Source organism: Anabrus simplex, chromosome 1, assembly GCF_040414725.1.
Source record: "Anabrus simplex isolate iqAnaSimp1 chromosome 1, ASM4041472v1, whole genome shotgun sequence".
Lineage (NCBI taxonomy): Eukaryota > Metazoa > Arthropoda > Insecta > Orthoptera > Tettigoniidae > Anabrus > Anabrus simplex.
This window is the reverse complement of record NC_090265.1, coordinates 495,524,838-495,541,860: the sequence shown is the minus strand read 5'-3', so window position 1 is coordinate 495,541,860 and position 17,023 is coordinate 495,524,838. Positions and strand designations below refer to the sequence as shown.

General features: G+C 38.5%; 1 protein-coding gene across 2 annotated transcripts in view; it reads left to right on the top strand.

The window, feature by feature from the left end:
* The window catches only part of LOC136867732 (selenoprotein S A), a 55,866-nt gene that overhangs the window by 10,915 nt on the left and 27,928 nt on the right, over positions 1-17,023 (top strand). For both annotated transcript variants that reach the window (XM_067144726.2, XM_067144725.2), the window contains exon 4: positions 6,684-6,822. In XM_067144726.2, coding sequence (XP_067000827.1) covers positions 6,684-6,822 — 139 coding nt within the window. The remainder of the gene's footprint in view (positions 1-6,683; positions 6,823-17,023) is intronic.

The window sequence follows — 17,023 nt, the reverse complement described above, 5'->3', positions numbered from 1 at the left end:
GTATTCTATTCATTACATTCTGCAAAAAGGATGAGGGACTTCCTTCCAAGAAACACAAAAAAATTATTAGTTCAGAGTCTGATATTTCCAATATTTGACTACAGAGATGTAGTTTATAATAGTATGAGCAAAACACTTTCATGTCGACTCTCAGCTGTCATGGCTAAGATTGACTGAACGACGTAAATACCATGCTGTTTCCCTTCTCCACAACATTCTGCAAGCAACCAAACCAGACTATCTTAGAACAGACTATAAATCTCTCTCCCCTTCCGATAGAGCTCCCTCAAGGTCATCCACATGTTCCCTCTTGTCCATTCCCATTCACCATAGTAACTCGTACAACAACTCATTCATACCTGCTACCATACATTCCTGGAACTCAATCCCAGCTGAAATTAGAGGCATAGGCAATCCGAGGCTAATTAAAAGGAAATGTTTAATGTGGTACTCAAATATGTAAAAAGTAGATCTCACTAACGTTAAAAAGTAGTAATTAGTTCTTAATTATCAATAAGGATACAAAATTATAGAGGTTAATTAAATTAATTTTAGTGATTTTTAGAAATATGTGTAAATGATTTTATGTACATTATTCTGTAAATTGTATAAAGCTGTTGTATAATATGGTTTGGCATAATAGCAGGCTTCATAGCCTGAGCCCTGCCATATAAGAAAGGCAATAAACTACCTTTCCTGAATCCAAATTGTTCCTCTGGAATGTGGATTATAATAATAATAATAATAATAATAATAATAATAATAATAATGTTATTTGATTTACGTCCCACTAACTACTTTTACAGTTTTCAGAGACGCCGAGGTGCCGGAATTTAGTCCCGCAGGAGTTCTTTTACGTGCCAGTAGATCTACTGACACGAGGCTGATGTATTTTAGGACCTTCAAATACCACCGGACTGAGCCAGGATCGAACCTGCCAAGTTGGGGTCAGAATGCCATCGCCTCAACCGTCTGAGCCACTCAGCCCGGCTGTTAGATTATATAACGCGCATGATGATCTAAGACCGTTTTCACATTTCTGACACTTTTCAGAGTGTAGTTACTGGGCCATTTTTCTAGTATATAACTTTCCAATAAGTGAAATCCTTAGCAAAAAATCTGTTCAGAATATATTTGGAATGAAACTGATGCTTCTGGAACATCATGTAAAGAAAACTTAAATTATGGTCTTATTTAATGATAAACGGTAATGACAGGGGAAAATGGCAAGTAGCTGACCAAAGAACAATCAGTTGTCCTAATTTTGTTACGGTACACTACCCATCCACTCAGTGGCACTATTGCAATTGAGTTATACTTGGTGCCTAGCTGAGTTACGTCAATTGATATCCATCTCTGTGGCAATCATAGTCTGTCTACAGTAATCTCGTTTGAGACCTGGACACGTCATAACATGACACGACTATGAGAGGATATCGTCTTTATTCCAAAGACTGAGTAACTGTGGATAGCGGTTGACTGGGTGCATTTGTACCCTAGTCTGTTTCGACATCTTCAGTGAAGAAGTGTCACCACTAACTCGGTTGGACGGGAGAATGGCAGTAGTTAGTATGTAGGAAGAGAAGGATATCTTCCGTCAGTGTTAACCAGCGAGGGCGAAGATGAGCCGTATCCGACCGGCCCATAATAATAATTGGAATATTATTTGACCAAATATGTGGATTTTATTTATAAAAAGTTACAGTCCAATATGTTAAAGTATCGTATCCCAAGATAGTTAATACCGGATGTTGAGCAAGACTGTAAGTCGCTGGATGTTGCTTCATATTTCCGTATGACCGTGAGAAAGTAAGCGTACCCACGCGCGGGCAAGGATCGACACGTGTATTACATGCTGATCAAGCAAGATATTTCAGCCAATGGGAACTTAAGGATTTGGCAAACCTGGAGGCTACACCGCGCCAAATATTAATTCCAGGATGACCAACGTGTTGTGGATAAAGTCAGTTTCTGTAGACAATCGGTTTTCCACAGTTTCTGAAGTTAGATATATTTGGAAATGTATTATAAACATTGGTGGAAGAGATTTGCTAATGTCTGAGCTGTGTTTTACAAATATATCACAATAAGTATTGTATCATCATACATGACGAACTCTCTGATTGGTGGTTGGTTCAGATACCCGGGAACCCCAACATTATTAGCGTCACCGAAGCCTCCTCAGTAACCCAAGCTCTGGAGAGCGTCACTCTGTAGTTGAAATTTGAGCAGTACGGATGTACTAACTCGGCACTCTGTAGCAAAAGTTTGAGCAGTACGGTTGTACTAACTCTGTGACTGGTGATTGTAATTAACGTGGCGTTATTCCAGAAATAGTAACTGGTTCTCGTTGATACTTCAAATTGTGCAGTCGTAATATTTACTGTGCTTTGACAGAGTTTACTTTTAATCGATAAAGACGGTGTAGTGACCGCTGAGTAACAAGTGTGGTGGAAACGTGCTAGTGTTTCACTATTTCGCGACGGGCGCGTATTCGCGTGGAACTTCCGTACCGAACCGTGGGCTGCTTTTAAAACTATTTTTTACCCTTTTAGTGAAGTGTGTTATATATATGTGAATCAGTGTGTTAGCTGATCTGGTAAAAGAAAGGGTATTTCGGCTCGCAGCATTAAGCAGCGAAGAGATTATCAACTATAGTCTTCTGTGTTCCAGTGAATTGTTTTCCAGCAAGATGATGGATACACCTGCAGAGGAAGGAAGTGCATTCCCACATGTTAAGGATGTGATTAACATGGTGTAGATCCCAAAATTAGTGGGGATGTAAGCTGCTATCCTGGTATCCCGAGAGTCATCATAAAGTAAGATGCACGTATTATATATGGCATGATATGTAAGTTATGTTAAGGTACTAGGGCAGTGTAGATAGAATTTTTATTTTCATTTAAAGTAAGCCTGACGGCATGTATTTGTTTAATTTTGTCACTATGGTAGATTCGGATACGAGATTAATGCATGTTTATGTTATTTTCATTTTGCTTTATGATTAGATGTTTGGGAAAATGAGGGATTGATAGGATCAGTTATTGTTGTAAATATAGTACTTAGCGTAGGATATTCCGAGTTTTCCTTAAATATAGGCTAGAAGGGCTAGATCGACAGGTTCATTTCTATATTACGTCAAACACGTATCAATTCATTTTATTTCGGTTATTCAGAGAGACAGGTATAGCTATTTTTGCATGATGCATGGTTTTACAGAAGCTGCCAGAAGGAGCTGCAGAACGTCGTTGTTAAATTAAGATCTTTGAAGTTAAGTTGGATTCTGTTTGCCTGATGGTCTGCCAAGGACTCGAACAGCGTCTCGTTATGTGGAAAGGCCAGTAGGATTCATGAGGAATGATGAGATAATAATTGCATGCTTAATTATAATGTATTGGTGCAGGCCGATTGTATGCTTGACAAGATAGAGAGAAATTATGCAGATGTGTGTGTCTGCTTAGCGTCTTCTGAGTATATTGTGATCAGAATGGACAGTGTTAATTCCAGACTATTGAGTCTGATGTTGTTAAATGGCCCAAGCATGCTAAGAAGCGATTAATATACGGGAGTTTCCGTGTAGTTGATGATGGGCGTTATCTCATGGCAAGCTGATTCCTGGCCTGTGTTATCGGCATGTGTGAAAGAGACAGTATTTCCTTGCGGCGGCCACGGGAGACAAAATCCAATCTTTAGCGTAGTGGAGGTCAATATTTCTTTACAGCTCGTAATCTACCCGGAAGTACATGACGGATGACCGTGCTGTTGAGCGCTCAAACGCAGCAGAAGGAGGAAATGTTGCCCATTGCTTTCTTCATGACATCAAGGATTATTTATATGTTTTTCTCTTACAGGATGGTTTTACCTTATTATTTTGTGATTGTATACCTTGTCTCGTTGTTTTTAAAGGGAACAGCCCGAGTGCTGATGTATCGTTGGTTTATCTAGTTCTGTCTAGATCTTTTGTAGTGAACCGGGATTCACATTAGAAGCAGTGTAGCATTTAAGACTTTACTCGATATCCGATGTATATATGTTTAGTTTGATGATTTGAATTATTGTAAATATAGTGTAGGATTTGCCCCTAGTATTTTGCATACCTTACATAGCGTCCGGTGCGTCTTAATTATTTTTCTTTCCGTCGTAAATTTTCTTTTAATGTAACTTTGATTTTACGGAAATAGTTGACTCTCGGGAGTAACTTAATTTTGAAACCGTATCGTTGGGATGCGATAGTGTGAAACTCCATACCGAAACACCACATGGCAGTGTTTGCATACACTTGTTGCCATACAACATAAACATTGGACTATGAGAAGAAACTCAGTCTTGATTTTTATATATGTTCTTTATTGAACTTGTTTTTCTTTTAATGTCAAATTTGTATTATCACTCATTTAACGTTTCTGATTTCGATTTATTTTATTACTTTGAGTTCATTTTTTTACAAGTTATTATTTTTTTTATTCAATTATTTTCGTGTGATTTGATCGGGGATATTTGTTAATAAATCCATCTTACCCCCTATGATTGTTTCTCATTCGTGTTATACCTCCATTTCCTGTCATTGATGGCTATTATAGTGTAGAACTTCGACTTTTATCCTGACCCAATCGACAACCAACCCACACTCTGCCCAACCCTGAGTTAGTCGGATGTTCATACAGGAATGGAGGCATCGTCCTAGAGGGTATTTACCCCCTGGGTACGGTACAAAGGGAGCGAGAAGTCCATGGATGGAGTGTTATGCAAGACCTTTCTAGAAGCATGTAAAAAGTCTGGTGGTTTATTAAGGAGATGAAATTTGTCATGATACTTCATTTGAAGCAACTTGCAGGCATATGGCATGTAAATTGTGAACATTATTTGCAATAAAGTGTAGTTTTGGAGAACCAGGAAACGTTCCCATACTTGGGGACCAGAGTAGAGATGTAGCATATGCAAATTTTACACAGATAATCTGAAGAATGTGGTGAAATCCATTTACTTTGTGAATCTTATAGGTTACATATGAAGAAATTTTATCTGGTGTAAAGCTGCAGATGCACAATCGAGGAGCACACCCATTTGCTGTTGTACAATAGACAGAAAATTCATGAAGAAAAATGAATGGCTGTTGATGCAATTTATGAAAACCAAACATATACATTAAAACAAAAGAGTGTCTTTTTAGATGGATCAGCGGGAACAGGTAAAACTATTCTTTACTCCACATTGCTACGTACAGTCAGGCCGAAAGGGGATCAAGCCACTCTATGTGAGTGTACTGAAATAACAGCTACGCACCTGGAGAAAGGACCGCTTTGTCCATTTTCAAAATACCATTGAGTCTGAATGGTAATTCTGTCTGCAACATCAAGCCACACACATCTGAAGTAAAAGCCCTTTCATGTGGAAAATAAGTAGTGTGGAATGAAGGTCCAATGGTGGGTCTACGTACAATCTTGGTAGTAGTAGTAGTAGTACACAGACTTCAAAAGGATCTAACCAAATGTGTCAAACCTTTTGGTGGTAAAGTAATTGCACTCTGCAGGGTTTCTATTGTAACCTGCGTGTAATAACGAGAGGTTAAATTCCCTGACTGTTGCCATCTGTTCAGAGAAGCATAAGCTTAGAAATTAATTCAGTATACTGACACTCTTTTGGGGCATACATATCATGAATTCTAAGGGGGGAATTTTGAAGTAGAAGGCAAGAAAAATGACTATTAAAAAACCTTTAAAATGCTACTACATTTAACATGTGTGTTCTACAGAGTGGAAAGCTTTTAAGTTAAATCTTCAAAGGGAATAAGAAGACAAAAGTAAGTCTCTTCTAGGAAAATATATTGCCTACATAGGGACATATTTGTTATTTCTTAACCATACAATACCCATTGTGTAGATATTCTGTGTGGGATATGCTAATTATTATTCCCATGTTTATTCTTTCTCAGAACTATTTTTTATTGCAACAAATACAACTTTACATCAGACATCAGAAAATGTTCAGCTAATGTACATGTTATCAAGAATTCTGGAATTAGAAAAGATCAACATTTACAATATATGTCACCATTTGTACACATCGCATACAGAATCTATTTTCTTACCAACTTAGTTTGGATCATCTTTTCTTTTCTCCCTACTTCTAATTCTGAAGGAGAGAATGTAATATGTCGTCGCTGCTGGGATAAAACCTCCTATGCGAAATACTTTAGATTACAACTTTGGCCGGTAACGTTCTGTCTTCTAAGGTGCAAAATTGTGTGCATATTTTCAAGGCATTCTCGCTCCTCATAATGTATGTGCTGCGGGTCAGTATATCTCCAAAACTATTATCACATAGGAGGTTTTGTTCTGGCAACGATGATGTATTTAGTAACATAAAACATTACTGTGTTCCTGTTCAGATGACTTTATTTCCGTGTTACTGTATTTAAACTCTTTTGAAGACTTACCATATAATAAGACTGCCAAGTTGTATTGTGTGTATTTGTGTGTAAGGGAACATTTAAGCTAATTCAGATATCTTTCAGTTTTAATTATTGATATTCATTAGACATTTTTTTCAAGGAATGTCTCTTCCAGTGGTATATGAGGTTTATTGGATATTTAGAATACAGTAATACAAAATATTGAACCTGTAATATGAATTATGTATATTTTGATGTTTAGCCTAATGTGCTCATTGATCTTATGCTGCAGAGAGAAAGGAAAAAGCAAGAAGAATGGTTAGCTCGACATGGGGGTAATGCAGCCGGAGCTGGCCATCGACTTTCAGATAGCAGTACATCAACTCAGAATAATGAAACTACTAATGCTAAGAAGGCTGGGTGGCGACCAGGTTGGTTAATTATAATTGCTCTTTATGCAGTTTATCTGATGTTATTTTAAAAGTTGATTAGTTTATTTCTCTTTATCGATCTCCTCCTAGTCCTATATAATGGTTACCTTGATTTTCATCATGCAAGTTTGGTATGTGAAGAAATATCTTCCAAAATTTTATTTTGTGTTAATTTTGCAGTTTGAAGAGTTTAACATATTTAAAGATTTACCACTCACTTGGCCCGAGACTTGTTGACATGATTGAAACTTCAAAGTTTAGACTAATAGGTTCCAGCCTGTCAGTTACTCCTTCCATATTGTGCTTTCGATAAAGTGTCTCTCTGCAGATATTGGCGATGAAAAGTGACAAATTTTACCCCTTTGATGCTTTGATAAACTTAACCATCGTTTATATTTCAATTGGGTTATAGATAGATAGGAGGAACAAGAAACGGAACAGAAAAGAAGACAAACATAAAGAGGAAACACCAGAAAGAGGAGACAAGGACAAACATGAAAACACAAAAGGACAAGGACAGTCTCCTTACACTGCCCTCCTAATGAAGCTGAAGCTGGGAAGCAGAAAAAGCTCATCGGGGCTGAGAAGAGCTGAGATTGATGAGGGGAGACCCTATTTATTTGCTCATATGGAGTGTAGGCATGTCTGTCAGAAGACTTTATCAGATTCGTTGGTGTTATTAGACAGGATTAGGCTATGTGCCAACACTAGATTTCATCCCCCATTCATTATTACTTAACCTGAAACCTTGAAACATAGGATAAAACTACTCCAAGAAAGATAGACAAATAGGGAGCATTAATGGCAGCTGGTATAATCACTAACATACTGGCCAGTACATGTGGGATTTTTAAAGTGAAAATTTACGTCCCTGTGGTTCGAATTCCTTGTAAAACTGGAGGTCCTTACACTGTGTTTCACAAACCGGCAGCCACATGAAATTTCAAGCATGCTTAACCCTTACCCTGCCAAGCTTAAATGCTGTAGTATTGCTAAAATTTTCAACCTAAATTAAGGTAAAACGTAAGGTCTTACTGAAAATCTTGTACTTGCCTTGGTTTTGAAGCTACATAGATGAATATTTTTTTAATGATTCATGATATATCCATGTATATTGTACCTTACTGGGTCAGTAACAAATAAATAAATGATACAAAAGATGGTTCAACACATGAGAAGATACAATTTACCAGTCTTTCCTGTCCTGGCTAGTTCAGAGGCAAAGCCCGCGGAACGTTCGTAATCTTGATCTCCAAAATACCACAAAATAAAATCTTAAGGATGTAAGTAGGACAGGAATTGCATTTGTGTGAGTGAATGAGGATAAAAGGTGTACTTAAAACAAAAATTTTAATGAGCAAAAACATAAATTGGATTTTAAAAAATTGGAACTTCCATAATACGATACAAAAAATTTACAATTTATCGTAGGTGGCCATCCAATGGCAATCAAGTCAAAATCAATATAGTGGAAACCGTGGGGGCATTACATAAACACTACATTGTATATTTAGATAAGTTTGAACAGATTCGACTATTCATCGTAATTAAACATCCTGGTACACGAGATAAGCAACAGAACACTTCGCATATAAAAGAAATTTAAGATTAACATTATTCCCATAAATCTGGGATACAAAATCCACACGAATGCTTATATAGGACTTTCTGATACCACCAAAAGACATTGAAGCTAATATGGGGCAAAGCTCATGGTCAAGGACGAGAATAGAACTCTCAGCCCCTATAAAGTGTACGTGCTTCCCCTCTAACGATATACAATCAGTGGCAAACAACAATAAAAGAGACAATAAAACACTGCTAACAAGTCAATAAACACACACAAAAGGAAATACGCTGGTCTTGCGGGCGAGGTGACCTAATCGCCTCCCTGAGTGGTCTTACTGGGCGACTTCAACAACTTCTCTATACTTGGGGGATCGGCAAGGTCGTCTCACTCTCGCTGTTTCAAACAAAAACATTACGTCTGCAGATACACATAGCTACATGGCCAAGCCTCCCTCACATCTGGATTTCATCATGTGGCAAACGGGCCTCTCGCCAGACTCTTGGTATATTGGATTTAGCCCAACATCTCGCTAGCATCATCCTGGGTAGCTGGTCCTTGGCTCAGTTCCTTGGTGTGGTCCATCGTGATGCCGTCTGCTTGAATGATGAATTGTTGGAAGGTCTCGCTTAACAGCTCTTGTCATAGATTCTTGTGCCGCCAATAACTGCAATTTTATGCACACAATTAAGATGCATGTTTGCGCCCTCCGGTCACTCCTAGTTCAGTGTATCATGAGTTAGGATTTAAGATACTACCTAACAAATAGAAAGTATATGATAAACTTTACAGCATGCTACCTCACACGAACCTCTAGATCAAAGTTTAATTTATAACTTCCTAAACTTGTGTACTGGCTACTTCTCCAGGCTGCAACTAATGATTGACCGACACTACATATTCTGATATAGATTCATTGTGTGATTTGTACAAGTTCACGATGCAGCCTCCCTCACGTGCGACTTCCACAGCGAGAAAGAATGCAAGAATGCTATCTCCACTCAGCGCTCCCTTTTTATCAATTCTGACAGAGATGCTACAAAAGGGAAAATCCCCAGATACAAATGCTATTTCTTTGTGCGGATGAGAGCTCTGTTCCCACGCTCACCCCGCTTAAATCAGATAAAGAAAGGCAATGAATATTAGCACTTCAAACCAGTCCAGAGCACACAGTAAATTATAACAAAATTTTTGGTTGTATTAGTTTCTTCAAATTCCGTCCACAGGAGTAGTTGTCGTCCTTTATCACGGTGGCACATGTGAATCCCCGAACAGTATTCGAGTCGTTCTATCCTTTACTCTGGGTTCCTTGCTCTCTCACTCATCTTGCCACGTCCGTTCTGGCTTGCTTTGCCCCCCTTCGTGCTCCAAGCTACTCTTTGCGCCTTTCCAATTTCGACTCCCGGTACAGTGTTCCTGATGCGTTAAATATTATTTCGGTCACCATGAAGCGATATGGTTCAATATGTCCTGCGATTTACTTTGTTGGCACTTGTGTCTTTATGGGGAAAAAATAAATGAATGATTAATTTCCACTTTCTGTAATTAAGTTTGCAAATTTGAATTAGTATTTGGCATAGTAACAATTATTTCACATACATGTTAATATCACTGTTAGAATCACTAAACTTTGTTGTCTCTTAATGTTAAAAGTTTTAAATCTCTAAGTTGAAATGAAATGGCATATGGCGTTCAGAAGTGTCCGAGGACTTCGGATCGCCAGATGCAGGTCTTTTGATTTGACGCCCATAGGCGTCCTGCGCATCGTGATGATGAAATGATGATGACTACACATACACCCAGTCCCCGTGCCAGGGGAATTAACCAATTACGGTTAAAATTCCCGACCCTGCTGGGAATCGAACTTGGGACCCCTGTGACCAAAGGCCAGCATGCTAACCATTTAGCCATGGAGCTGGACAATCTCTAAGTTAAAAAATGTCCAAATGATTTTAGTTTTTAAATTGAAAATTGAGGTTACGTTCGTCTCAGGGTGACTTGAATTTCGCTAGTTAACATTAACGTCATTGTCAAATTCACTTTCGACAGTAGTAGTAGTAATTTGAGGAGGGATAACACCATTAGGCCTAATATCTGTCACATGAACAGTTACTGTCTCTCTCACTGTTTTCATCACTAGAAGATATATCACTGTCACTTCCTAACAACATAGCCTGAGTGTATTTTTAACACAAGTGTTCTGAATAATATTTTACCCTACATAAATTCACAATATAATACGCAAAAATACGATAAAAGCAATACCTCGCGTCAAACAAACTTAAGTAAGATTCTATTAGAATAAAATTTATTGTAGCCACCTATTCAATACAATTCACCGTTTGTGGTGATTAAATTCTAAGTGATTTGTATACACTCCCTTTCCCCCTCTACGCTCCACCCATCTGCTACTGCATCATTATTTCACTAGAAGTGGAGAGGTTAGTCGTTCAGATGCAACAGGAACAAGTGGATCCAGCTAACATCAGACTGAAAGTACAATATACATTAACAATCCCATGGCAGAACAATGAAACACCGATAACATTAGTCTAAAAAGCATCCAAGTAACACTTCATAGGGAACAGCTAACTACTGAACGACATTGGATAACGTACTCCAACATACATGAAGTTTAATCCACAAAAATTGCTTAATTCCTTATAATAGTAACAACCTGCTATGCTTCTTTCTTCATGGGATATTTCAAGCTTTGCAAGAACGACAACAAACTATGGTTCCTATTTTGTTCCTGCCAAACGAATGGCATAATTGAACAAAAAGAACCTTGGACGAACATACTTTCTACAAACTACCAATCTAACGATTCATCCAAAGATGAAAAGATCCAAGTGTTGCTTTGTACAGTTTGTCAATTGTTAGAAAAATCTTTAATGTATTCATGTAACAAATTTTGTTTTTAATTGAAGTTGCACATTTTTATAATTTTTGTACCTATCACCTAAAGTTTTATTTATAAAAATAGGAAGATTCTTAGTATAAGGTCGTATTTGTATATATTGGTTCTAAATGTTTAACTCAGACAAGACCTGGGTCTTGACCTTAAGATTGACCATAGGCTAAAGATGGCCAAAAACAGGGCGAAACATGTATCTATGTAGTGTATACAAATCACTTAGAATTTAATCACCTCAAACAGTGAATTGTATTGAATAGGGCTGTAATAAATTTTATTCTAATAGAATCTTACCTATTGTTATCCTACAATACGGAACAAAAATGAGATTAGTTACTTGTAAATCAAACAAACTTGCCGCACAAAGTTCGTGGCGCACATGACATGGCCAGCATGTGCCAACCTCTCAAAGAAATAAAAAATAAGAATGTTATATTCTCTTTTTCAGAGAGAAAATGGAATTTACTTGTAGTTAGAGATACCATGGATCAGCCAATGCATACGCGAGTCATCTGTTGCATTAAACCTGAACAAACAGTATTTGAAAATCTGCTTTTACAGCATCGGATCGCGGCACTTTTACGATTCAAACAAACTTACATTGGATTGCGGCAGCTGTTGGGTTAAAGAAAGAAAGGGAAGAAAAGAAGTAGTTTGAAAGTGATACTAAATTCAAACCAGTATCACGTGTGGAGGTCCCTGTGGTTGGGGGTGGTAGAATAACACCCACGGTATCCCCTGCCTGTCATAAGGCGACTAAAAGAGGCTCCAGGGGCTGAACTTGGGTGCGTGGGTTGGCGATCACGGGACTCTCAGTTGAGTCCCGGCATTGCTTTCACTTACTTGTGTTAGGCTCCTCACTTTCATCTCTCCTATCCAATATCCCTTGGTCAACTCTTGTTCTTTTCGACCCCAATGATATTAGGTTTTTTAGGCCTAGGGAGTCTTTCATTTTCACGCTCTTCGTGGCCCTCGTCTTACTTTGACCGGTACCTTCATTTTTCGAAGTGTCGGATCTCTTCCATTTTTTCTCTCTGATTAGTGTTATATAGAGGATGGTTGCCTACTTGTACTTCCTCGTAAAACAATAATCATCACCACCACTCACATATGTGGAATCTGAAACATAAGGTCATGATCTTTCTTTTCAAAAGACCCTCGTACATTGGCTGGGATTCAGACTGCAGCTGTCTTGGTTGTATACAAATGCATGTATTTGCTTGGTTTGTAATTTGATTTATTCTATAGCTGACAATGTTTCAGACTTTGACCATGAAAGCTGTTCCGCCTGTTCTAAAGAGGTGAACTCACTGAGAAGTATTTTAACGGAGGAACAAGTATTTGATATATTCGAGAACTTTGAAAACTTTGTTTTGTTTTCTAATCAAGCCATTGTTAGAATACTGTTGCAGGGTGTGGCTGCCTTCTCAGTGGTATTTAGTACAGAACCTGGAAAGAGTCCAAATAAGGTTCATGAAATGGATCAGCTATAAAGGTGTGGGTGTTTGTTTTTTTACCTGATTACAAGTCTTTTCTGTAAGAAACTTCAAGCATACTTCAAGAAAGAAAGAAAGGAAAAAAGGGAAGAAAAGAATGCCAATGTCCTCTTTCCTTATAAGTGTCTGACGAATAGACACTGTTGGGGTTGATTTCCATTTTCCTTTCTGCAGTACTAGGCAAAGGTATACTCTCCATCTATCTAAAGTGAGAACAGTGGCTTGGGCAGCTCATGGCTGCTGAGGGCTTTAAATTCACTGAATGAGGTGTAAAATTAGATGTGCCCTAATGACTTCATAACATAAGGTCATCTCTACATAAAAATGTAATTATGTATATATAAAAATCTCCAGAAAATAGAATCAGTAGAAAAATAATGGAAAAATTATGTAAGAGTAAGAAAAATATTACATGGATCACAGAACTTAAAGAAGACATGCGAGAATTGCATATTACAGTAGAAGATTTAAAGTACAAAACAAATACACTCAACATATTGAAAGATAAACACACTAGACTACAGACAAAAATCAACAAGCGTCGAGCTCGATAGCTGCAGTCGCTTAAGTGCGGCCAGTATCCAGTATTCGGGAGATAGTGGGTTCGAACCCCACTGTCGGCAGCCCTGAAGACGGTTTTCCGTGGTTTCCCATTTTCACACCAGGCAAATGCTGGGGCTGTACCTTAATTAAGGCCATGTCCGCTTCCTTCCCATTCCTAGCCCTTTCCTGTCCCATTGTCATAATAAGACCTATCTGTGTCGGTGCGACGTAAAGCCAATGGCTACCTACCAAAATCAACAAGCAGAGAATAGGAAGAGTGATTCCAGAAGCAGAAAGAAAATTACATTCAGAAAGGGTGAAACAGTATTGGGCTGACAAAAAGAAGACAAACCTTCATATATCTAATTAAGTAGTCGTATGTTGGCAAAAAAATTAATAAATAAATAATGTCTCTTGTTTCATTTTATACATGGTAGTTATTTTAGGAGATTTGTTTGTATTTATTTAAGGTGTATTTGTTGTATTGAACAACCCCCATTAAGAAGAGAGAAAAGAATGAAAGTATGGAATTTGAAGGAGAAAAGCGTACAAGAAGAATTTCAGAGGGAAATAATACCCTTGGTACCCAGGACAGAAATGGGGAATGTTGAAGATGAATGGAAAAGATTTAAGGAAGCACTAGTTGTATGTTTAGAAAAGGTATGTGGTAGAACGCCAGGAAATGTGAAAGATAAAGAGACACACTGGTGAAATGATAGGGTAAAGATTAAAGTGAACGAAGGGAAAATGGCATGGAAAACATCTAAGACTGAAGAAAGTAGAAGAAAATATGTGGAGGCAAAGAATTTGACCAAGAAAGTGGTGGAGGAAGAAAAGAGGAAAAGCTGGGCCTTATTCACACAGAAATTGAGAGATGATATGCAGGGCAGAAAGAAATGATTGTATGGAATCTTAAGAAACAAAGAGAGATCAAGTAAACACCAGATTTGTGAAGTATGAAGGCGGCATAATATTAACAAAGCCAGAAGACATAAGAAATAGATGGAGAGAGTATTTTCAGAAGTTGCTGAACATGAGAACTGATGACAGTCATTCAGTGGACGACCAGGAAAGGCAATTAGTTGATGAAATGGGTAAAGAAGTTACAGTGAATGAAATTGAAGTGGCAGTAAGAAAGATGAAGAATGAAAAAACTGCTGGAATAGATGAAATTTCAGTGGAGATGATAAAGGCAGCTGGAGCTGTAGGCCTGCAGTGGACATAGAGTTCTCAGGAGTTTCTGGGAGAATAAGGAGGCTCCTGTGGATTGGCAAAACGGAATAATCATCCCGATTTTCAAGAAAAGCGATAAGAAAGTATTGGAAGAACTACAGGGGTATTACTCTGATATCCAATATTGCTAAGATAATGAAGAGGATACTGGAAAATAGAATAAGGTTGAGGGTTGAAAATCAGATACAGGAAAATGAGTTTGGTTTCAGAAGTGGAAAGTCAACAATAGAGCCCTTTTTCATTATGAGACAACTAATGGAAAAGCATTGGGAGTATGGGAATGTTATGGTGATGACATTCATTGTCATTGAAAGGGCATATGGCAGTGTTCCCAGGACTAATGTTTGGGACAGTCTGATGCAAAAAGGAATTGGACAGGGATTAATAAAAATGATCATGGCAGTGTACAAGGAATGTTGTAGTTGTGTGCAAACACAAGTTGGCAGGACAAGTTTGTTCAAAATCACTAGTGGGCTGAGACAGGGAAGTGTTCTGTCACCAATCCTGTGTACAATAGTAATGGATGACATCATGAGAACAGCAAAAGCAACATATGGAGGAAGAGAAATGAACATCATGTTATTTGCAGATGATATTGTGATTTGGGGAGAAGAGAACATTAAGGTTCAAGAACAAGTTGGATATGGTGAATAGGAAGATCAAAGAAGAATCAAAGAGTGTAGAAAAGAGTAAAACTCATATTTTTTATTTTGCTAGGGGCTTTACGTCTCACCGACACAGATAGGTCTTATGGCGAGGATGGGATAGGAAAGGCCTAGGAGTTGGAAGGAAGCGGCCGTGGCCTTAATTAAGGTACAGCCCCAGCATTTGCCTGGTGTGAAAATGGGAAACCACGGAAAACCATTTTCAGGGCTGCCGATAGTGGGATTCGAACCTACTGTCTCCCGGATGCAAGCTCACAGCCGCGCGCCTCTACGCGCACGAAACTCATATTATGACTAGAGGGAAGAAAGAAGGGAAAGGTCAGATTAGACTTGCAGGCAAGCCCCTGGAAGTAGTGGAGACGTTCAAATACCTGGGGAGTGAATTAATGGAGAATGCTCAACCAGATGCTGAGATTAGTAAGAGGATTCAAACTGGAAGTTGTTTCTATCATAGTGTAAGAAACATGTTATGGGACAAAGATGTGCCAATGGAAGCAAAGGACACTATGTACAAGATGTATTACGTACCCATAACAACTTACGGAGCAGAAACTTGGACAATGACGAAGAAGGATGAGAGTCAAATACAGACAGGCAAAATGGAGTTCTTGAGGAGTATGATAAAGAAGAGTAGAAGAGACAAAATAAGGATTGAGAAAATCTGGGAAGAAATTGGAGTGGAAAAAATGAAAGATGAATAGAGAAGAGCAGACTAAAGGCCTCTACACACGACCCAATCTGCTGGGCCCGATCTGCAGGCTAGTTGGCGCGGTAAATCGGGTGCTGCTCTACACACGACCCAATCTGCTGGGCCCGATCTGCAGGCAGTTGGCGTGGTAAAAATCGGGTGCTGCTCTCCACACGGCATAATCTGCAATAGGCTGGCTCGCTCTGGCCTGAAAACGCGTGATCATGGCTCCTTCATTTTCTAAATTTCAAAAAATAGGAATTGCATTGACTTTGTTAATCAGTCAATCAATCAATAATGATCTGCATTTAGGGCAGTCGCCCAGGTGGCAGATGCCCTATCTGTTGTTTTCCTAGCCTTTTCCTAAATGATTTCAAAGAAATTGGAAATTTATTTAACGTCTCCCTTGGTAAGTTATTCCAATCCCTAACTCCCCTTCCTATAAATGAATATTTGCCCCAATTTGTCCTGTTGAATTCCAACTTTATCTTCATGTTGTGATCTTTCCTACTTTTATAAACGCCATTCAAACTTATTCGTCTACTAATGTCATTCCACGCCATCTCTCCGCTGACAGCTCGGAACATACCACTTAGTCGAGCAGGTCTTCTTCTTTCTCTCAATTCTTCCCAACCCAAACTTTGCAACATTTTTGTAACGCTACTCTTTTGTCGGAAATCACCCAGAACAAATCGAGCTGCTTTTCTTTGTTTTTTGTTTTTTTCAGTTCTTGAATCAGTTAATCCTGGTGAGGGTTCCGAGGGTCCCATACACTGGAACCATACTCTAATTGGGGGTCTTACCAGAGACTTATGTGCCCTCTCCTTTACATTCTTACTACAACCCCTAAACACCCTCATAACCATGTGCAGAGATCTGTACCCTTTATTTACAATCCCATTTATGTGATTACCCCAATGAAGATATTTCCTTATATTAACACCAAGATACTTACAATGATCCCCAAAAGGAACTTTCACCCCATCAACACAGTAATTAAAACTGAGAGGACTTTTCCTATTTGTGAAACTCACAACCTGACTTTTAACCCCGTTTATCAACATACCATTGCCTGCTGTCCATCTCACAACA